Source organism: Bufo bufo, chromosome 10, assembly GCF_905171765.1.
Source record: "Bufo bufo chromosome 10, aBufBuf1.1, whole genome shotgun sequence".
NCBI classification, from domain to species: domain Eukaryota; kingdom Metazoa; phylum Chordata; class Amphibia; order Anura; family Bufonidae; genus Bufo; species Bufo bufo.
Window position 1 is genome coordinate 10,369,000 of NC_053398.1, and position 24,563 is coordinate 10,393,562.

The 24,563-nt window shown below is 44.3% G+C and overlaps 1 protein-coding gene across 1 annotated transcript in view; it reads left to right on the plus strand.

Annotated features, from left to right (window-relative positions):
- Positions 1 to 24,563, plus strand: part of LOC120980947 (receptor-type tyrosine-protein phosphatase beta-like) — a 237,948-nt gene that overhangs the window by 174,090 nt on the left and 39,295 nt on the right. The window contains exons 29-34 of the mRNA XM_040410341.1: positions 1,014 to 1,268; positions 1,399 to 1,668; positions 12,627 to 12,902; positions 14,595 to 14,849; positions 14,980 to 15,249; positions 23,134 to 23,409. Coding sequence (XP_040266275.1) covers positions 1,014 to 1,268; positions 1,399 to 1,668; positions 12,627 to 12,902; positions 14,595 to 14,849; positions 14,980 to 15,249; positions 23,134 to 23,409 — 1,602 coding nt within the window. The remainder of the gene's footprint in view (positions 1 to 1,013; positions 1,269 to 1,398; positions 1,669 to 12,626; positions 12,903 to 14,594; positions 14,850 to 14,979; positions 15,250 to 23,133; positions 23,410 to 24,563) is intronic.

Sequence of the window (24,563 nt, forward strand, 5' to 3'; positions counted from 1 at the left end):
ATTAGGACAGGTTTTGTGTGTACTAATAGGGCGGCGGCCATTTTATTTCTTCTAATTATTGCTACCTAGAGGAAACGTGCCATTATAACTAATGAAATGTATTTGGGAATATATTTATCATAAAGTAATATTTAAGTATTTTCAGTGATTTTATTTTCTTAATTCCCGGAGAACCCCTTTAAGCAGTATATCTCTGTACTGGCTGACATGACACAACAGGCTACACTGTGACATGTATTGTGTGACAGCAAGTTTCAGAATAGTGATTTGGCTGTAAATAGGCAACCAAAATGCAGAACAGTCACAGGCAGGTGGCAGTGGCACACGACGTGTACTGTGGTCTGTGATGGCAAAATCACATGCAATTTAAAATCTGCAACCAAAAATCCAGCTGTATTGGAATTTGTGCAACTTGCACGTCACAGTGTGTTGCATGGTGACCTCACTGACAATCATAAGAAGTGATTCGCCTGCAACAACGTGATCTTCATGTTGCGTGACTCATGTCACTGTAGCCCTAGCCATAAGGTGACACTAGCACTGAACACACAAATAGGTCCTCAATTTTAAGTACTTGGATAACCCCTCTCAGGGTTCCATAACTAAAGGTGCATTTAGATGCTGTGAGGAACAGCCGATTTGTTGTTAATGAAGGATTTCTTCCAGACAATTGGCTGCTTGTTAAGAGGAGGTTGAGGCCCTGTATTTAGATAGAGCAATCACCTCCACAGTATGAGGACAAGCAACGCTTGCTGCTATCACTCATCCCCATACAAAATCATTGTTCCTGGACAGCAGAGTGCTGTTTAGACAGCACGATCTGCTGCCCAGGAACAAGTATTAAGGTGTCTGCACCTACGAGCTAAACGCTTGTTCATCGGGTCATTTGTGCTCCTTTACAAAGGCTGATTATCAGGAACAAGCGTTCGTAGGAACACTCTTTCTAGATAATCAGCCGAACTGCAGGCGTTGTAAATGTGGCTTAACCAGTCTATGATTTGTGATATTCTCAGTTCCTGGACAAGTTTCCAACCTCTCACTGACCAATTCCAAGTCAGTTGATTTTCTTGGAGCCACATGGACAAAACCAGCAGGAAAAGTGGATAATTATACCGTCAGTCTAACAGGAGCCGGGAATAAGACAATACCAGCTAGTACTACACAAGTGAATTTCACAGGATTACTGCCCGGAAGAGAATATACAGTCACTGTACAGACAGTCAGTGGGAGCTGCAGCCAGATGTCTGCTCCAGTGACAGAGGCCACATGTGAGTATCATCAGGATCTGCTTAATGGTGACTCTTATCATCATCCTTCACCTCTGTTACAGTCACTTTTCCCGTATACGTCATGTGCTGTATATGTTCTCACCTGTCTGTATTGTTGTTGTTTGTGCAGATCCAACTGAACCTGGAAAGTTATCCTTTATCAGCATCGGAACTAAGAATCTGACGTTATCTTGGACAGAGCCAGTAAATATGACCGATGTGACTAAGTCATATAATATAAGCTATGGGATGTTCCCATCAACTAATATAACTGTGACGAGCAACACAACAAATGTCACCCTTCAGAAGCTGACCTCAGGGACTAATTACAGCATTACTGTAGTCACAGTCGGAGTCCGGGGGTATCCGAGTTCTCCTGTCAGCGCATCTGTCTATACAAGTAGGTTCTCTCATGACTGTTTGCAACTTTTCATAAAATGTGACATGACGTGAGGAATACTACAGAGAAAATGGAGATGAAGCAGAGTAATGGAAAGGAAAGGGTAGAGGAAAGGATTTTGAAAGAGTTTTCATAAAAAGTAGAGTCTGTTAATAAGACAAGCTAGGAGCATATGTTGAACGTTATTGCTTAAAGGGATTTGCCAGGATTTACATTGATGTTCTATCCTCAGGATTTTGCACATAACTCACCTGACTGGAACCAAACAAATTCCATTGACTATAATGGGGTCAGTTCGGTTTCCGTTCAGGAGTCTGCTTTTTCAGCAGAGAAATAAGTCCCCCATGCAAGGCTTTTCCCCTTTTTCATGGAATCTGGGATGGAGATCCTGACATAGATGTGAACAAGACCTTGTAGACCCGAAACCTGTCTTTTAAAATGGAAATGCAATGAGATAAGACAGGCCCTTTGAAATATGGAAGCAATATGGCTAACATGCAAATGTGATATTGATATCATACAGATAATATAGTGCTGCATCTATATTTTGAACACCCACCAAAAACTTCACCGGGCATTTTCTATCCCCAAAATAGATTAACCCCTTTAGGACACAGCCTTATTTCACCTTAAAGGGAACCTGTCACCAGGATTTTGTGCATAGAGCTGGGGACATGGGCTGCTAGATGGCCGCTAGCACATCTGCAATACCCAGTCCCCATAGCTCTCTGTGCTTTTATTGTGTTAAAAAAACGTTTTGATCCATATACAAATGAACCTGATATGAGTCCTGTGTCCGGAGATGAGTCCAATTTTCTGAGCGCAGCACCGCCCCGCGTCCTCCTAATCTTCTCCTTGCTGGCTGACGTCACAGAGCTGGAGCGCCGAAATCTCGATGAGTTAGAGCATGCGTAGTTCGTTCCCTGTGCTGATGCCAGCACAGGGAATGAACATGATGCCGACACTGCACATGCGCTAGCTCGCGCATCGCGAGATTTCGGCGCTCCAGCTCTGTGACTTCAGCCAGCAAGGAGGAGATTCGGAGGACGCTGGGCGGTGCTGCGCTCAGAAAATTGGACTCATCTCCGGACACAGGACTCATATCAGGTTCATTTGCATATGGATCAAAACGTTTTTTTAACACAATAAAAGCACAGAGAGCTATGGGGACTGGGTATTGCAGATGTGCTAGCGGCCATCTAGCAGCCCATGTCCCCAGCTCTATGCACAAACTCCTGGTGACAGGTTCCCTTTAACCACTTCAGCCCCCAGTGCTTAAACACCCTGAAAGACCAGGCCACTTTTTACACTTCTGACCTACACTACTTTCACCATTTATTGTTCGGTCATGCAACTTACCACCCAAATGAATTTTACCTCCTTTTCTTCTCACTAATAGAGCTTTCATTTGGTGGTATTTCTTTGCTGCTGACATTTTTACTTTTTTTGTTATTAATCGAAATTTAACGATTTTTTTGCAAAAAAAATGACATTTTTCACTTTCAGTTGTCAAATTTTGCAAAAAAAACTACATCCATATATAAATTTTGCTCCAAATTTATTGTTCTACATGTCTTTGATAAAAAAAAAATGTTTGGGTAAAAAAAAAATGGTTTGGGTAAAAGTTATAGCGTTTACAAACTATGGTACAAAAATGTGAATTTCCGCTTTTTGAAGCAGCTCTGACTTTCTGAGCACCTGTCATGTTTCCTGAGGTTCTACAATGCCCAGACAGTACAAACACCCCACAAATGACCCCATTTCGGAAAGTACACACCCTAAGGTATTCGCTGATGGGCATAGTGAGTTCATAGAACTTTTTATTTTTTGTCACAAGTTAGCGGAAAATGATGATTTTTTATTTTTTTTTTCTTACAAAGTCTCATATTCCACTAACTTGTGACAAAAAATAAAAAGTTCTATGAACTCACTATGCCCATCAGCGAATACCTTGGGGTCTCTTCTTTCCAAAATGGGGTCACTTGTGGGGTAGTTATACTGCCCTGGCATTCTAGGGGCCCAAATGTGTGGTAAGGAGTTTGAAATCAAATTCTGTAAAAAATGACCTGTGAAATCCGAAAGGTGCTCTTTGGAATATGGGCCCCTTTGCCCACCTAGGCTGCAAAAAAGTGTCACACATCTGGTATCTCCGTACTCAGGAGAAGGTGGGGAATGTGTTTTGGGGTGTCATTTTACATATACAAGACAACTTTTCCCATTTTTTTATACAAAGTTGGCATTTGACCAAGATATTTATCTCACCCAGCATGGGTATATGTAAAAAGACACCCCAAAACACATTCCTCAACTTCTCCTGAGTACGGAGATACCAGATGTGTGACACTTTTTTGCAGCCTAGGTGGGCAAAGGGGCCCAAATTCCTTTTAGGAGGGCATTTTTAGACATTTGGATACCAGACTTCTTCTCACGCTTTGGGGCCCCTAAAATGCCAGGGCAGTATAAATACCCCACATGTGACCCCATTTTGGAAAGAAGACACCCCAAGGTATTCAATGAGGGGCATGGCGAGTTCATTGAAAAAAAAAAATTTTGGCACAAGTTAGCGGAAATTGATTTTTTTGATTTTGTTCTCACAAAGTCTCCCTTTCCGCTAACTTGGGACAAAAATTTCAATCTTTCATGGACTCAATATGCCCCTCAGCGAAAACCTTGGGGTGTCTTCTTTCCAAAATGGTGTTATTTGTGGGGTGTTTGTACTGCCCTGGCATTTGAGGGTCTCCGCAATCATTACATGTATGCCCAGCATTAGGAGTTTCTGCTATTCTCCTTATATTGAGCATACGGGTAATGAGATTTTTTTTTTCCGTTCAGCCTCTGGGCTGAAAGAAAAAAATGAACGGCACAGATTTCTTCATTTGCATCGATAAATGTGGATGAAAAAATCTCTGCCAAAAAAAGAAAAAGGAGGGGAAAGGCGTCTGCCAGGACATAGGAGCTCCGCCCAACATCCATACCCACTTCAGCTCGTATGCCCTGGCAAACCAGATTTCTCCATTCACATCAATCGATGTGGATGAATAAATCATTGCCGGGATTTTTTTTTTTATATATACAAAGTGTTTGCCAAAGTATATGAACACCGCCACCTCCTCAGCTCATATGCCTCGGCAAACGTATCTTTTACTGCAGAGGAGAAATCTCGTCTTGCAGCGCCGCATACACCGACTTGCGTGTAATCTGACAGCAGCGCAATGCTTCTGTCCGAATGCACATCAGTGCTGCAGCTAGTCGATCGGTTGGTCCACCTGAAAGGTAAAAAAAACAAAACAAAAAAGAAAAAACCAGGCCGCAAAGCAATAACTTTATTAACTGTTGAACAGAACATAGAAACTTTTTTTAAACTTTTTTAACTGAACGTTTAACTTTTTTACTTACCGGTATTTTTTTTTTTGTTTAGTTTTTTTTACCTTTATAGAACAAACCTCTCCTTCCCCATGGGACAATGTGCAAAGCGCTAATCGCCCAAAGATGTGGCGAAGTACGTTATGCACTTTATCCCAGGTGAAAGGAGAGGTTTGCAGCAGCTGTGAGTGAATGGGCCCTAATAGCCCTGTGTGCCTGTCCTGGTGAGATGTGATCCCTATGCTAGGTGTACCTGTGTGTGGTACTTCCGGAAACACTCTCCATAGCATAGGGCAGGGTGGTCAGCACAGTCAGGACAGAAATAGCGGGTGTCACGCCTTATTCCACTCCTGCTACAGACACGACATCTTTTTCGGGGTGACGGTTGGGTTGAGGTACCAGGAACGACACTGGGGAAATGTCGCTCGTGTAGACGGCTAACTACACTGGTGGATGGGGCCACGGAACCTCCTGGGTAAAGGAGGTTCTCGATGATCTCTTCCTGGAATTTGAGGAAGGATCCTGTTCTCCCAGCCTTACTGTAGAGAACAAAACTATTGTACAGCGCCAATTGAATCAAATATACAGACACCTTCTTATACCAGCGTCTGGTTCTGCGGGAAACTAAATACGGAGACAACATCTGGTCATTGAAGTCCACCCCTCCCATGAGCGCATTATAGTCGTGGACACAGAGGGGCTTTTCAATGACACGGGTTGCTCGCTCAATTTGGATTGTCGTGTCTGTGTGAATGGAGGAGAGCATGTAAACGTCACGCTTGTCTCTCCATTTCACCGCGAGCAGTTCTTCGTTACACAAGGCAGCCCTCTGCCCCCTTGCAAGACGGGTGGTTACAAGCCGTTGGGGGAAGCCCACGCGACTAGTTCGCGCGGTGCCACAGGCGCAAATCCGTTCTAGAAACAAATGCCTAAAGAGGGCCACACTTGTGTAGAAATTGTCCACATAAAGATGGTACCCCTTGCCGAATAAGGGTGACACCAAGTCCCAGACTGTCTTCCCACTGCTCCCCAGGTAGTCAGGGCAACCGACCGGCTCCAGGGTCTGATCTTTTCCCTCATAGATCCGAAATTTGTGGGTATAGCCTGTGGCCCTTTCACAGAGCTTATACAATTTGACCCCATACCGGGCACGCTTGCTTGGGATGTATTGTTTGAAGCCAAGGCGCCCGGTAAAATGTATTAGGGACTCGTCTACGCAGATGTTTTGCTCAGGGGTATACAAATCTGCAAATTTCTGGTTGAAATGGTCTATGAGGGGCCGAATTTTGTGGAGCCGGTCAAAAGCAGGGTGGCCTCTGGGACGGGAGGTGGTGTTGTCGCTAAAATGCAGAAAACGGAGGATGGTCTCAAATCGTGTCCTGGACATAACAGCAGAGAACATGGGCATGTGATGAATTGGGTGCGTTGACCAATATGACCGCAATTCATGCTTTTTTGTCAGGCCCATGTTGAGGAGAAGGCCCAAAAAAATTTTAAGTTCGGAAACTTGGACTGGTTTCTACCGGAAAGGCTGGGCATAATAGCTTCCCGGGTTTGCGGTTATAAATTGTGTGGCATACTGGTTGGTCTCTGCCACGACTAAGTCCAAGAGCTCCGCAGTCAAGAACAGCTCAAAAAATCCCAGGGCCGAACCGATTTGAGCCGTCTCAACCCGAACTACAGACTGGGCGGTGAAAGGGGGAACTACTGGTGCGGCTGAAGTTGGTGACTGCCAATCAGGATTTGCCAGCACCTCAGGGACTCTAGGGGCTCTACGGGCCTGTCTGTGCGGTGGCTGCGACGGGGTAACTAGTGCACGTGCCACCGTACCAGCTTCAACTGCCCTTCTGGTGCTCGCTACTTCACCAGGTTGTACGGCAGTGCTGGTACTAGGTCCAGGAAGGGCTGCGCTGCTGGTGTATGCCTCACCACGTGATCCGGCAGCGACAGCCCCACTCTGCTGCTCTTGAAGCGGATCCTGCGTAACCTGTGGTCTAGCGACATGGGGCCGGGTACGCCTGGTGCTGCCAGGGACCTCCACCTCCTCGTCCGAACTTTGGGTCAGAGAGCCACTGCTTTCCACAGGTTCATATTCTGACCCGCTAGATTCGTCAGATGAGGGTTCCCACTCCTCATCCGACTGGGTCAGAATCCTGTAGGCCTCTTCAGAAGAATACCCCCTGTTTGACATTTTGGACTACTAAATTTAGGGGTATTCCCTGAGACTACCCAAGAAAAAAAGCAAACCTGTCTTACAAAGGGGAGGCTAGCGAAGTACCGGAGGCCGCTGCGGTTGATAAAAAATATCAAAACAGATTTTTTTATCGCCGCAGTGCGTGTAAAATGAATGTGCAGTGATCAAAAAATATATATTTTTTGTCACTGCGGTGGGGCGGGCGTGGGTGAACGCACGTGTGGGCGACCGATCAGGCCTGATCGGGCAAACACTGCGTTTTGGGTGGAGGGCGAGCTAAGGTGACACTAATACTATTATAGATCTGACCGTGATCAGTTTTGATCACTTAAAGATACTATAAAAGTACAAATGCTGATTAGCGATACGCTAAACAGCGAATAAAAGTGACTGCGGTGCGGTGGGGTGGGCGCTAACTGACGCTAACTACCTAACCAAGGGGCCTAAACTATCCCTAAAACCTAACAGCCAATACTAGTGAAAAAAAAAAAGTGACAGTTTACACTGATCACTTTTTTTCCTTTCACTAGTGATTGACAGGGGCAATCAAAGGGGTGATCAAAGGGTTAATTGGGGTGCAGGTGGGTGATCTGGGGCTAAGGTGTAGTGTTGGTGTACTCACAGTTCAGTCTGCTCCTGTGCTGGATCCAACCGACGAAAAGGACGAGCACAGGAGCAGACAAGCCATATAACAGATCATATTTACTAATATGATCTGTTATATGACTTTGGATTGGATTTTTTGAAAATCGCCAGCCTGCCAGCCAATGATCGTTGCTGGCAGGCTGATGACGAAATACTTCTTTTAATTTTGCCGGCCCGCGATGCGCATGCGCGGGCCGGCTTTGAGCGAAATCTCGCGTCTCGCGAGATGACGCGTATATGCGTGACTCTGCGCAGCGCTGCCACCTCCGGAACGCAATCCTGCGTTAGGCGGTCCGGAGGTGGTTAAGGACCAGGCCATTATTTGCAAATCTGACCAGTGTCACTGATAACTTTAAAACGCTTTGACTTATCCAGGCCATTCTGAGATAGTTTTTTCGTCACATATTGTACTTCATGACACTGGTAAAAAGTTTCAATTTCTCTACTTCTATAATACATAGTAATACCTCCAAAAATAGTTATTACTTTACATTCCCCATATGTCTACTTCATGTTTGGATCATTTTGGGAATGATATTTTATATTTTGGGGATGTTACAAGGCTTAGAAATTTAGAAGCAAATCTTGAAATTTTTCAGAAATTTTCAAAAATCCAATTTTTAGGGACCATTTCAGGTCTGACGTCACTTTGTGAGGCTTACATAATATAAACCACCCATTCTAGAAACTACATCCCTCAAGCTATTCAAAACTGATTTTACAAATGTCGTTAACCCTTCAGGTGTTCCACAATAGTTAATGGCAAATGGAGATAAAATTTCAGAATTTAGATTTTTTGGCAAATTTTCCATTTTAATCCATTTTTTCCAGTAACAAAGCAAGGGTTAACAGCCAAACAAAACTCAATATTTATTGCCCTGATTCTGTAGTTTGCAGAAACACCCCATATGTGGCCGTAAACTACTGTACGGGTACACAGTAGGGCGTAGAGGGAAAGGTGCGCCATGTGGTTTTTGGAAGGCAGATTTTGCTGGACTGGTTTATTTACACTATGTCCCATTTGAAGCCCCCCTGATGCACCCCTAGAGTAGAAACTCCATAAAAGTGACCCCATATAAGAAACTACACCCCTCAAGGTATTCAAAACTGATTTTACAAAACTTTGTTAACCCTTTAGGTGTTGCACAAGAGTTATTGGCAAATGAGGATAAAATTTGAGAATTTCAATTTTTTTGCACATTTTCCATTTTAATCAATTTTTTCCAGTAATAAAGCAAGGGTTAACAGCCAAACAAAATGCTATATTTATTGCCCCGATTCTGTAGTTTGCAGAAACACCCCATATGTGGCCGTAAATTACTTTACGGGCACACAGAAGGGCGTAGAGGGAAAGGTGCGCCGTGCAGTTTTTGGAAGGCAGATTTTGCTGGACTGGTTTATTTACACCATGTCCCATTTGAAGCCCCCCTGATGCATCCCTAGAGTAGAAACTCCATAAAAGTGACCCCATCTAAGAAACTACACCCCTTAAGGTATTCAAAACTGTTTTTACAAACTTTGTTAACCCTTTAGGTGTTGCACAAGAGTTATTGGCAAATGGGGATGAAATTTGAGAATTTCAATTTTTGGGCAAATTTTCCATTTTAATTCATTTTTTCCAGTAACAAAGCAAGGGTTAACAGCCAAACAAAATGCTGTATTTATTGCCCCGAATCTGTAGTTTGCAGAAGCACTCTATATGTGGCCGTAAACTACTGTACGGGCACACAGTAGGGCATAGAGGGAAAGGTGCGCCGTATGGTTTTTGGAAGGCAGATTTGGACTGGTTTATTTACACCATGTCCAATTTGAAGCCCCCCTGATGCACCCCTAGAGTAGAAACTCCATAAAAGTGACCCCATTTTGGAAACCAGGTGATAAGGTGGCAGTTTTGTTGGGACTATTTTTAGGGTACATATGATTTTTGGTTTATCTATATTACATTTTTGTGATGCAAGGTTACCAGAAATAGAAATTCGGAAATTTCATCTCCATTTGCCAATAACTCTTGTGGAACACCTAAAGGGTTAACAAAGTTTGTAAAATCAGTTTTGAATACCTTGAGGGGTGTAGTTTCTTAGATGGGGTCGCTTTTATGGAGTTTTTAATCTAGGGGTGCATCAGGGGGGCTTCAAATGGGACATGGTGCCCAAAAAAAAGACCATCAAAATCTGCCTTCCAGAAACCTTACGGCATTCCTTTCCTTCTGCGCCCTACCGTTCATACAGCAGTTTAAGACCACATATGGGGTGTTTCTGTAAACTGCAGTATTAAGGTAATAAATATTAAGTTTTGTTTGGCTGTTAACCCTTGCTTTGTTAGTGGAAAAAACGGATTAACATGGAAAATTTTCAAAAAAATTGCTTTTTTACCACCGTTTTTATTTTTTATTTTTTTCCGTGTTCATCTGAGGGGTCGGGGGGGTATTTTTATAGAGCAGATTCTTACGGAAGCGGCGATACCTAATATGTCTACTTTTTATTTATTTATTTATTTATGTTTTACACTATACTATCTTTTTATAAAGAAAACAAAATATTTTAGTATCTCCATAGTCTAAGAGTCAATTTTTTTTTTTTTTGCCGATTATCTTATGTAGGGGCTAATTTTTTGAGGGATGAGAGGACGGTTTTATTGGCACTATTTTGGGGGGCATATGACTTTTTGATAGCTTGCTATTACAATTTTTGTGATGTAAGGTGCCAAAAAAAAACTTTGAGGGGTTGGGGAGGGGATTTTTATAGAGCAGATTCTTACGGACGCGGCGATTCCTAATAAGTCTACTTTTTTTTAATTTATTTTAGTTTTACTAAATAATATTTTTGAAATTTTTTTTTTTAGTTTTAGTGTCTCTAGCCTGAGAAACAGTTTTTTATCCGATTGTCAGTGGCTAAATTGGGATATAAATTTTGTACTCCATGGAAGTGTGGTACTCCCTGAAGCAACCAATAATGCAGAGGCCCCGATGATCGGGGCACGTGTCACATTGAGTAGTGGTGCCCTTCCGTATCTCCCTCCTGTGACACACTCTGCACCTTTTTTGGGTCCGTCCCTTCTTTCCAGTATGGGGAGCCACACCTGGAAAGTGTTGGCCAGGGACGATCCGGGCACCTCCAGTTCCCGAGGTACTCCGGCCTGCTCTTTCCCGGTCTGAAAAGATCAGGGCTTTGAGAACTGCCTCATAGAACTGAAGGAATTTCCCTGTGTTGCCAGCGCTCCGGGACAGCACAAAATAGTTGTACAAGGCAACCTGCACCAAGTAGACCGCAACTTTTTTGTACAATGCCCGGGTTTTGCGCATGGCATTATATTGCTTGAGGACTTGATCAGAGAGATCAACTCCTCCCATATACCGGTTGTAGTCGACGATACAATCGGGCTTGAGGACCGTTCCTGCGGTACCTCGCACAGGGACAGGGGTGATGCCGTTACCATGAATTGTGGACAGTACAAGGACATCCCTCTTGTCCTTATATCTGACCAGCAACAGGTTTCCAGTGGTAAGGGTACGGGTCTCACCCCTGGGGATAGATACCTGGAGGGGGTAGGTAGGGAGGCCGCGTTTATTTTTCTGCACGGTCCCACAAGCGGCCGTGGATCTGGCAGCAAGGGACTGGAACAAGGAGATACTAGTATAAAAGTTATCCACGTACTGGTGGTAGCCCTTATCTAGCAGTGGGTGCATAAGGTCCCACACAAGTTTCCCGCTAACACCCAGAGTGGGGGGACATTCTGGGGGTTGAATACGGGAATCTCGCCCCTCGTATATACGAAACTTGGAAGTGTACCCTGAGGTACTCTCGCAAAGTTTGTGGAGCTTCACGCCATACCTCGCCCTCTTTGAGGGAACATACTGGTGGAAAATGAGTTTCCCCTTGAACGCAATGAGAGACTGTTTCACAGAAAAAATGTGAAAAAATATTAAAAATAAAAATTCTAAACCGCTGATCAACCGTCCGAAGTTGATCAGTGGTGGGGTGTGCGATGCGCTAACAGTGGCCGGACGCTAAGAGTGCCAGCCACAGTCAGCGTACACAGAAAAAAAAAAAAAATGCTTGCGCCCAAAAAAAAGTTGAGGGGGGAGGGGCAGGGGGGCAAGATGTCACCTCTCAGGATTGCAGGATGGTGATTGGTGGTGTATTATCACCATCCTGTTCCGGATTATCGGGTCCCCAGAGACCCGAATAACCCGGAAACATAGTAAACCGCAGGTCTGAATTGACCTGCGGTTTGCTGCGATCGCCAACATGAGGGAGTCACGGGACCCCCCGGCGCATTTAGCCAAGGTGCCTGCTCAAAGATTTGAACAGGCACCGGGTTCCGATCGCCGCCCGCCAGGCGGCGGTGATCGGAACTATACATGACGTACCGGTACGTCATGTGTCCTTAAGTACCAGGACAACATGCAGTACCGGTACGTCATGTGTCCTGAAGAGGTTAAAGTAGTGCATGCTGCTTCTTTAAAACACAGATGTATTTTATATGCTCTAATGAATAGACACATAAAAACCATTGAATTTGTTTAGCACACCTATAAACCCGTATGTTCAACTTGCCTGTGTAAAATAGTCCATAGTCTCCCTAAGTGATGTGGCTGCAGTTTGGTCTCCAGGCTCTAATTACAACTCTGAATTTTCTGGATCTGACGGCAGCACAGAGGGAAAAACTAAGACTAGCCGGTCTTAGTAATTGTGCCCCTGCAAGTTTTGCTCTCATTCTGTATCAACACTGAATGTTTGTACTTTCTTTATTTCAGAACCGATGTCGGTAAATTCTCTGGAGATCAGTAATGTGACCTCTTCTTCTGTGTCTCTGACATGGAGTAAACCTGATGAGTATCAGACGTCTTACAGCTACAGAGTCCAGACCAATCTCCCCTCATCATCAGTAATGATAAATGATACAATAGTGAGAAGTGAATCAGCGACAATAATGAATCTGACGTCAGGAGAAACCTATACATTCTTGGTGTATACGAGAGCTGCTGATGACACCACTGAATCAGACCCGGTGTCACGATCTAACTGTACAGGTAATACCAATGTGTTCAGAGTATGCCAATTGATGTAAATATGATGGAAATTGTTTTCCACTCAATTTATTTGATAGAAAATTGGCAGCGACACTTACATCCTGTCAAGTGCCCATGCCCCTTATCTGCCTCTATTATTAATCCAGCTGAACTATGGAGGTCAAAGGGGTTCTCCAGGAAGTAAAAAAATGAAAATAATTTAATATTATTTCATTTTAAATATATTCCCAAATACCTTTCATTAGTTATAATAGCTTGTTTAGTCTGGGGAGCAATCATTAGCAGAAATAAAATGGCTGCCGTCCTATTAGTAGACACAAAACGTGTCCTGATCACACAGCAGGACAAGTTACTTCACAACACTGAGCTACAGAGCTGCCTCATCCTCCTCTCTGCTCTGCCTGTCAGGGATTATGATCCTGAATACAGATGATGAGATCTTCATCTGAATCTGTGTAGGAATGGAGTTCATAAGGAGACATGATGCACAGAGAGGACGAACAGGACAGGCTGTGGTAATGGAGACTGTATACAAGAGCTGTTTTTCATTAGCCACATCTCCACCCATCTGTCCTCTCTGTATTTCATGTCTCATAATCCCTGATAAGCAGAGCAGAGATGATGATGAGGCAGCTGTTTAGCTCAGTGTTGTGAAGTAAATTATGCTGTTATGTCATTAGGACAGGTTTTTTGTGTACTAATAGGGCAGCGGCCATTTTATTTCTTCTAATTATTGCTACCTAGACGAAACGTGCCATTATAACTAATGAAATGTATTTGGGAATATATTTATCATAAAGTAATATTTAAATATTTTCAGTGATTTTATTTTCTTAATTCCCGGAGAACCCCTTTAAGCGGTATATCTCTGTACTGGTTGACATGACACAACGGGCTACACTGTGATATGTATTGTGTGACAGCAAGTTTCAGAATATTGATTTGGCTGTAAATAGGCAACAAAAATGAAGAACAGTCACGGGCAGGTGGCAGTGGCACACGACGTGTACTGTGGTCTGTGATGGCAAAGTTACATGCAATTTAAAACCTGCAGCCAAAAATCCAGCTGTGTTGGATTTTGTGCAACTTGCACGTCACAGTGTATTGCATGGTGACCTCACTGACAATTATAAGAAGTGATTCGCCATGCGACAACGTGATCTTCATGTTGCGTGACTCATGTCACTGTGTAGACCTAGCCATAAGGTGACACTACCACTGAACACACAAATAGGTCCTCAATTTAAAATACTTGGATAACCCCTTTCAGGGTTCCATAACTAAAGGTGCATTTAGATGCTGTGAGGAACAGCCGATTTGTTGTTAATGAAGGATTTCTTCCAGACAATTCGCCGCTTGTTAAGTGGAGGTTGAGGCCCTGCATTTAGATAGAGCAATCACCTCCACAGTATGAGGACAAGCAACCCTTGCTGCTATCACTCATCCCCATACAAAATCATTGTTCCTGGACAGCAGAGTGCTGTTTAGACAGCAAGATCTGCTGCCCAGGAACGAGTATTAAGGTGTCTGCACCTACGAGCTAAACGCTTGTTCATCGGGTCATTTGTGCTCCTTTACAAAGGCTGATTATCAGGAACAAGCGTTCGTAGGAACACTCTTTCTAGATAATCAGCCCAAACTTCAGGCCTTGTAAATGTGGCTTAACCAGTCTATGATTTGTGATATTCTCAGTTCCTGGACAAGTTTCCAACCTCTCACTGACCAATTCCAAGTCGGTTGATTTTCTTGGAGCCACATGGACAAACCCAGCAGGAAAAGTGGATAATTATACCGTCGGTCTAACAGGAGCCGGGAATAAGACAATACCAGCTAGTACTACACAAGTGAATTTCACAGGATTACTACCCGGAAGAGAATATACAGTCACCGTACAGACAGTCAGTGGGAGCTGCAGCCAGATGTCTGCTCCAGTGACAGAGGCCACATGTGAGTATCATCAGGATCTGCTCAATGGTGACTCTTTTCATCATCCTTCACCTCTGTTACAGTCACTTTTCCCGTATACATCATGTGCTGTATATGTTCTCACCTGTCTGTATTGTTGTTGTTTGTGCAGATCCAACTGAACCTGGAAAGTTATCCTTTATCAGCATCGGAACTAAGAATCTGACGTTATCTTGGACAGAGCCAGTAAATATGACCGATGTGACTAAGTCATATAATATAAGCTATGGGATGTTCCCATCAACTAACATAACTGTGACCAGCAACGCAACAAATGTCACCCTTCTGAAGCTGACCTCAGGGACTAATTACAGCTTTACTGTGGTCACAGTCGGAGTCCGGGGGTATCCGAGTTCTCCTGTCAGCACATCTGTCTATACAAGTAGGTTCTCTCATGACTGTTTGCAACTTTTTATAAAATGTGACATGACGTGAGGAATACTACAGAGAAAATGGAGATGGAGCAGGGTAATGGAAAGGAAAGGGTAGAGGAAAGGATTTTAAAAGAGTTTTTATTAGTAAATTCTTTATTTTCAAATTTTTATACAAATAAACATTAGCATGATGACTGGTGTCTAGTGTTACAAATAAGAACTTTGACAATCACCACTTATTGCATATAAGATTAGCTATAACAAAGAAACCTGAATATAATCCACAAATATGGTTTTCTTCCGTCGGAGTCCGTGGGTATCCAAGTTCTCCTGTCAGCACATCTGTCTATACTAGTTGGTTCTTTCATGACTGCTTGCAACGTATCAGAAAATGTGACATGATGTGAGGAATACTACAGAGAAAATCGAGATGGAGCAGAGTAATGGAAAGAGGAAAGGATTTTAAAATAGTTTTCATGACAAAAGCTAGGAGCATATGTTAAACATTACAGGTTAAAGAATATTTCTCATGAATGGCATTGGAGGACACAACATCATGGATATATGCCCAAATGCCACTAGGAGACTGACACTAGAAAATATGTTTTGGCCCAGCCTAGGTGGTCCACAGACACCGGATCAACCAGTTTTTTTCTGAAGGTCTCGATGCTTTTTCTATTTTCTTTTCCCACTTTAGTAGAACCCCCTGTGAGTGCATCCATCGGTACCTCATTGGTCATCCAGTCCACCCTCCCTTACTAAATCCACAGTGGAATGCTGGTATTTCCCTCATGTGCGAGATTACCGAAGGGGTTACCCTGTGGTGCCCCTAGGTGCAGAACAGCGAGTATGTTACTGCAGCGTACTCAAGTTAGGTTTAGAAATGTTCCTGGGTGTTGTAGTGCAATAGACACTAACCTGAGACGGCTGACTCTCTGCAAGGGCAGGTGATGATGAGAAATGTTCGTGACGCCAGTGCCAATTAAACGGTGGCACGCCGTTTGCTGATAGCAGGAATAACTGAGGAACCACGTGATGTTAAAACAGAATTCAAACTTTAGTAGTCATCATTTAGGGACATTGACGGAAGCGCAGTTCCTTTGAAGACAGTTGATTTTCAATACAGTTGATGCAGGCAATATATATATATATATAGCAAGGTGACTTTAGAGTGTTAAACACAGGACTTGCAGTACAGGCAGCTTGCACTCTATTCCTGACTGATCCTGGAACATAGAAACTCTTCTCCAAGGTCCAATGCCCTAGCTCTGGCGTATATCCTTGGTTTTATCTCTATCAAGTACCTCCTCTGTTGTCTTGAGTACCTCTTGCTTTTCTTGCCTTGCCTCTGTCTCTCTCTCAGTTTCCTCAGGCTCTAGAAACTTCAGAACTCCCTTCCTGCTTCTGCGTATATGAATTCAGGAGGGGAACCTTCTCCTTGGATCTGGAACCCGGTTACAGGGACTACATTACCCTCTCCTAGTCCGCAGGCTTCAGGCCTGGACTTGACTCTGACATTGTCTAATCTCTGGTTAGACTAGACTATCAACCTTAGACTGCCTTTCCCTTCCCTGACTGGGCCTTATATAAACTAGGGCTCCCTAGCTCCCTCTTGTGACTAAGAGCTGGAATGACACCCTTAGCAGGCCTGCACATGCAAATTTCACAGTAACAGGGAAGTACATAGCATTACATTATGAAGATGACTCATACCAACCTCCCCATAAATAAGGGGAAACGACAGCACAACAAGTGACCCTTCTGTAGTGACGGGCATTACAGTTCCCGTACACTACATACCCCGCTGCTTTAAGCTGAGTACGACCTCGTACTCCATCAGGGCCCGCCCAACTGGAATTTTCACCTGAAATAGAAAAAGAGACATGCAGGCAGACATATATGTAATTCATCTGCATTTACATTCATATCAGGTCCAATTGGCAAAGGTGAAGGGTGGTGACAAGGGGCGTCGTTCTTCTCTCTCAGGATAGTGAATGGAACTGGGGCGCTGACCTGGCACAGCGTGACATTAATACCAGGATAGTCCATATGTGCAAATTGTCCTTAATAGAACAGCAAGAAACGGTAAAACAGTATAAAAGTTCTTGGAGGCTCAAAGAACAAATATGAGTCCGTACCCAGGTTACTTTCCTATAAATCACAGAGGCTCTCATGCGGTGGAGTCCATCTCTGGGCACATTTCCTTTAAAAAAGAGTAAGAATCTCAGAGGCTCAGGTTCTTTTGAGTCTATCTCCGGGCACAGTTCCTTAATATCAAGTTGCGCAATATAAAACAAGTGCTGTAATACCCCTGATCAACCTGAAAAGGGGGTTAAGGGTAAAAGGTGCAACAAAGGAACAGGCACAACTTGGCGTGGGATAGCAAAAGCAGGCAGGAGGTCCTGGAAACAAACTTGGCTTCGTTGACTTTAATACTTCAGTGGTTAACACCTACCACTGAGCCGTGGATAAACTGGCAGCAGCAACAAACGACCAAGAGACATAAGAGTCCTGTCATGGAAGGGTTAAGCTTTCAACATCATTCTTTAGCAAAATAAATCAAAGGCCTAGCAGGCTGATTCACAGTGGCATGTCATAATCACCTGGCTCTGCTGGCAAATACGGCCTGTAGTAGTCCTCTTCTGCCTCCCAGTCCTCAGGTTCACGCTTGGGACGGGTCACAGCAGTCGCATATGGGCCTCTCAGGCTCTCGGCAGGGGTGAACTCCACCTCCTCTCCCTCGCGGAGGCTATGCTGATACGAAGGGAGGTAGTCTCTCTTAACAGATCTCCTGTTGACGTATAAGTCTCTGCCAGTTAGGTAGTCTTGTATGAACCCGTAGCCACGGGTTTTGTCAAAGGACACCACCAACCCCTTTCTCCTTTCCAGGCGGGGTTGGGTACTGGTGTGGCGCTCGTGAATAGTCTTGGTTATTTCCTCATAGTAAATTTTAGTTTTTGTGTTCCTCTTTATAGCGGCCTCCCGGATTTCTGCCATCAATGAGGACCACTTGAAAGAGGGCTGAAAGAAGTCTCTCCAAGAGCCATAATGGAGCTCCGGTTCTTTCCCCAGTGGCGGGCAGGCGGGTCTCTCCGGTCCCGGAGAGTAGGCCGGTGGAGCCTCCTCTGGCTCGACACCAACGACATCCGTCTTCAATAGCTCAGGCGCAGACATAGTAGCAGCGCAGTCCTCACTCTCCAACATGCTCGATCCTTCTCTGGAGAGCGACAGGGTGGCGCCAATAAGATCAGCCAGATCCTCCCATTGCACTGGGAGGCCGCCCCCCAAGTATTCCAGTATACGGAAGGCGGAGTCCATGCTGGCAGACATGCAAATGTCCAGACAGGCTATGGCGCCTGACCTTGAACCCTTTCCCGCTTTTTCATCAAAAAGGTGCCAACTTTTCCCGCTATTTCGGGATGAAGATGACGCAGCAGTAAATTCAGCAAGCTCAGCGGCCATCTTTAGCAAAATCCGCTGTCTATTCACTGACAGCAAGCAGGATGATAAAAAGTCCATAAAATCACACTCCGGTGTGGCGATTTCTTTCCTCTTGATAGCGCAACACTGCACAGCGCTTTTTGGAGGTTTTAGGGACACTTTTAGTATGTTTTTCAGTCCACAAAGTCCACTTTAATAAAACAGGCAATTTGTCACTTTGGTCACAGGGCAACTGTATAAGGCACAAAGTTCACGCTTCTTGCACTAGAAAGCGTGCGTATCCTGTTCGTGACGCCAAAAGAGAGGTGCAGCGTACTCAAGTTAGGTTTAGAAATGTTCCTGGGTGTTGTAGTGCAATAGACACTAACCTGAGACGGCTGACTCTCTGCAAGAGCAGGTGATGATGAGAAATGTTCGTGACGCCAGTGCCAATTAAACGGTGGCATGCCGTTTGCTGATAGCAGGAATAACTGAGGAACCACGTGATGTTAAAACAGAATTCAAACTTTAGTAGTCATCATTTAGGGACATTGACGGAAGCGCAGTTCCTTTGAAGACAGTTGATTTTCAATACAGTTGATGCAGGCAATATATATATATATAGCAAGGTGACTTTAGAGTGTTAAACACAGGACTTGCAGTACAGGCAGCTTGCACTCTATTCCTGACTGATCCTGGAACAGAGAAACTCTTCTCCAAGGTCCAATGCCCTAGCTCTGGCGTATATCCTTGGTTTTATCTCTATCAAGTACCTCCTCTGTTGTCTTGAGTACCTCTTGCTTTTCTTGCCTTGCCTCTGTCTCTCTCTCAGTTTCCTCAGGCTCTAGAAACTTCAGAACTCCCTTCCTGCTTCTGCGTATATGAATTCAGGAGGGGAACCTTCTCCTTGGATCTGGAACCCGGTTACAGGGACTACATTACCCTCTCCTAGTCCGCAGGCTTCAGGCCTGGACTTGACTCTGACATTGTCTAATCTCTGGTTAGACTAGACTATCAACCTTAGACTGCCTTTCCCTTCCCTGACTGGGCCTTATATAAACTAGGGCTCCCTAGCTCCCTCTTGTGACTAAGAGCTGGAATGACACCCCTAGCAGGCCTGCACATGCAAATTTCACAGTAACAGGGAAGTACATAGCATTACATTATGAAGATGACTCATACCAACCTCCCCATAAATAAGGGGAAACGACAGCACAACAAGTGACCCTTCTGTAGTGACGGGCATTACAGTTCCCGTACACTACATTACTCCTTCTGTTAGGTTAGATTTCCATATGCCTCTTTCATGCCTTTTTCTCTGCTCCCAGGTCCATCCCCTCCTAGTCCGTGGGCCTTTCACCATCCCATGATCCAACTTTTTCTTTGGCCTCTCCTATGCCTTTTTTTTTACTTCCCTACTTTAGTTCCCGACTCCCGCAGGGACTAGATTGTGCTATTTCCCAATATGTTCCTGGGGCCCCTGGAACTTTTTAGTTTTTTCTCCAGAAAGCCTTCTGACCTGACCTGCTCCTTTCTTCATTGCTTCACCCTGCCCCCGATGTCCTGAGATCTCAGGCCACCAGCAGTGCCTCATTCCCAGCTGGAACTTCAACTTGAGACCCAGGCAGCTCACTTTGCTAGTTTTGCCATGCTTTTTCCTGGACTTTTTTCTTTAGTGCTTCCTTGCCTTGATCACTTTCTGGGAGGGGTCTGCTTGCCTTCCAATCCTGTTTCAATCACGGCCTTATTCCTTGGCTGCCATTCCTGTGCCTCTCCCAGCAATCATCTGCTTGTGGGTCCAGCACTAACTGATAAGCCTTCCATCTCTCCTGCAGCTGCTTCAGCACCTTTTCAGAGACACAGCATCTAGTGGTAGCCTTTTTTGGCCCACATGATTTAGGTAAGACTCCCAAAGACCACAAGACCTCCCCAGGGTCACTACCAACTTTACATGCTTCTGTTATAATACAAATAGCCATGCGGACAGCCTGACCCTGTCTGTGCCCAATCCCTTGGGCCTAAAACCTCCCAGGATGCCCCAGTCCATCCCCAAGTTGGTTCCTCCTGAATTGGCCTTTTCCCTCTCCCAAGCCATAGGTAACCTTGCCTGGTTCTCTCAATAATTCCAAGTCTGTCTTTGTTGCAGTTGGCTCGGTTTGCCGAGTAGGCAGGGCAGCAGCCAATTCCATGACAGCAGCCAGTTCCGTGAGCAGCATACATGGCATCTAAAAAGGTACTCAGAACTCTCCCCCTCCTAGTAGAAAAGCTTTTCAGTAAGTGCATGGAAGAGGTTATCTCAGAGGACACAGGTGGCAAAAGTTCCCACATTCCTCAGAACCATTCCTGTTGCCGCACCTCTTTGGTAACAAGTTCCCAGATGTTTCATTCCTTTTAAGACTCTTCATCCCGTCATGATTAAAAATCTTCCTGTCCGTCTTTCAAGGCCAAAACTTCCTGGCATGCCTGCCCTAAACCTTTCAAACCCCCTCCAGCAAATCCTCTTCTGCATGAAGGCCTTCCCCCACTTGAGTCACTTCATCAAGTGGCGGTGGGGTATTTGCCTGTTTTCCTTTCGGACGACCTGGATGGCAAGTGTGGATGATGCATGGGTCCTGGAGATTGTGTCATCAGGATACAAAATAGAATCTTCTGTCTCTCTCCAGCAGATTCTCCATGTCACCGCCGCCTCAGTCCTCATCTCTGCAGTTTCCTTTTTTCAGGTCATTCATTCTCTTTGCACACAAGGTGTGATTGTACCCGTGCCTGCTTCAGAACATTTTTAGTGGTTCTACTCCAACCTCTTCATGGTTTCCAAGAAGGACAGCTCTCTCTGCCCCGTGCTAGACCTGAAATCCCTTAATCGGTTTGTCCAGGTCCACCACTTTTGTATGGAATCCCTCAGATCAGTGGTGGCATTCCTGGAAATGGGCAATTTACACATTCCCATTGTCGAGTCTCAGCAGCTATTCTCTTCGGTTTAACCACCGCACCGAGGGTCTTCACCAAGGTCATGGCTCCTCTCCTAGCACTCCTCTGGACAAGGGGAATAGACCTGATACCATACCTGAATGACCTCCTGGGGAAATCCGCATCCAGGGAGAACAATCTTGCCAGCCTTTACATCACCCCGTTCAGGGCTCTCCCAAGTGGTCCAAAGGGATCAGTTTGCATTATAATGCATTTTGAATGGAAAAGGATCCGCTCAGAATGCATCAGTTTGCCTCCGATCAGTCTCCATCCCACTCTGGAGGCGGACACCAAAACGCTGCCTGCAGCGTTTTGCTGTCCACTTGACGAAACTGAGCCAAATGGATCCGTCCTGGCACACAATGTAAGTCAATGGGGACGGATCCGTTTTCTTTGGCACAATAGAAAACGGATCCTTCTCCTATTGACTTTCAATGGAGTTCATGACGGATCCGTCTTGGCTATGTTACAGATAATACAAACGGATCCGTTCATGACGGATGCATGCAGTTGTATTATTGTAACGGATCCGTTTTTGCAGATCCATGACAGATCCGCCCAAAATGCGAGTGTGAAAGTAACCCAAGTGTTTATGACCTCTCAGTAGTTTAGAATTAAGGGTAATTAGATAACCGGCACAAAGTGAAAGTACCAGTCACACAGTTAGAAAAACAGTTAACCCTTTGTGACTGAACAGCTCAATATTTTTAATAAAGGCCAACTGAAAATATGATTTTTAGCCAAAAATAAGTGCAATTAAATGCAATCATAAAATTTTTTTTACTCTAAAGGTGTACATAGCCTTTAAAGGGGTTCTGCAGTTTGTTTAAACTGATTATCTATCATGTGGATAGATCATCAGCATCTGACCGGCGGGGGTCCGACACCCGAGACCCTCGCCGATCAGCTGTTTGAGAAGGCAGCGGCGCTCCAGCAGCACTGCGGCCTTCTCACTGTTTACCACTGGCCCAGTGATGTCACGAATAGTATTAACTGGCCTGGGCGCAGCTAAGCTCCGTTCACTTGAATGGAGCTTAACCCCGCCCAGGCCAGTTTATACTAGTCATGACATCACTGGGCCAGCGGTAAACAGCGCCGCTGCCTTCTCAAACAGCTGATCGGCGGGGGACCCCCGACGGTCAGATGCTGATGATCTTTTCAGATGATAGATCATCAGTTTAAACAAACTGCAGAACCCCTTTAAAAGTAGTGCATGCTGCGTTTTTAAAACACATGTATTTTATGCACCCTATGAAAAGCTGCATAAAAAAATTTGGGTGGAAATTTATCATGAGGGTAATATTTGAAGTCAGTTTTGCTGTACTTTATTCTGCATTTATCATACGTTGCACGTTGTTTGATAAAGGTTTCATCCTTAAACCTAACACTTTTGTATAGAAAAGCTCCTCCAATTCTCCTATTCCATTGGTTACCTATTAGAGAGCACTGCAAGTTTTGCTCTCATTCTGTATCGACACTAAATGTTTGTACTTTCTTTATTTCAGAACCGATGTCTGTAAATTCTCTGCAGATCAGTGATGTGAGCTTATCTTCTGTGTTTCTGACGTGGAGTAAACCTGATGAGTATCAGACGTCTTACAGCTACAGAGTTCAGACCAATGTCACCTCATCATCAGTAATGATAAACGATACAATAGTGAGAAGTGAATCAGCGACAATAATAAATCTGACGGCAGGAGAAACCTATACATTCATGGTGTATACGAGAGCTGCCGATGACATCACTGAATCAGACCTGGTGTCGCACTCTACCTGCACAGGTAATACCAATGTGTTTAAAGTATGCCATTTTGATGAAAACATGATAAAAATTGTTCTTAGCCCTAACTTTAATAATACTGAAATGTGGCAGAGACGTTTACATCCTGACAAGCTCTATTGCCCCTTCTCTGCCTCAGTTTAACTACAGTTGTTAAGTAGTATATGGGTGCCTGCACACGGTGCAGATTTGTGTGCAGAAAATCTACATGAAATCCACACCAGAACTGCACATAAATCCACACTATTTACTGTGGTTTTTTGAGCATTTTTTGTTGCTGAGTTTTGTGTGGCTTTTTGGGCTTTTTTTTTGTTTGTGGGCAATCCAATTGAAGTCTATGAGGAAAAGTACTCTACAGAAGGTGCAGAACAAATGACATCCTGTGGATTTTAAAATCCACACAACAGGTCAACTCCTGCACCTAAGAAATTATGTATAGCTAAAGTAGTGAGGTAACATATTACCCAGAAAAATCTATGTGATGTTAAATAGTTTTGTGTTAAAAAAAATAAAGACCAAAGTATTATAGCAGTGATACCTTTATTGGCTACCCAATTTTTTTTAGGGCTCTTTCACAGGAGCGGATCCCGTGCGGGTAATCCGCTGCGTGAAAGACAGTCAAGCCCCACTCTGGACAGCAGAGACACGGAGCAGTAACATGATTGATAATGCTCCGTGCCTCTCTGTGATCTTTTTACTACAAAATCACAGTGAGATAAAGTTGTCACCGTGATTTTGTAGCAAAAAGGTCACAGAGGCACGGAGCATTATCAATCATGTTAATGCTCCGTTTCTCTGCTGTCCGGAACTGGGCTCTCTTTCACGCAGCAGATTACCTGCACGAGATCCGCCTGTGGTTTTTCTGCCTGAAAGTTGGGTAATCCATATCATGTGCAGCCACCCTATCTCTAGTTTCCAGACTGTCGGACATGACTCACTGCAGACATTAGAGAACAAGCAACTTGGCAGCAAATAATGCCATTACCTGCAGCAAATTTAGTATTAGTTCAATTTGTCTAAAAGCAAATTGGAATGGTTATTATCGTTAATTTCACAATGAAATCAATATTTTTTGTGTTACCGATGATAATGGATAATTGTAGTCTTTCAAAATGTTTAAAAATAATAGTTTGCCGCTGGCACTCTGCTACTGGC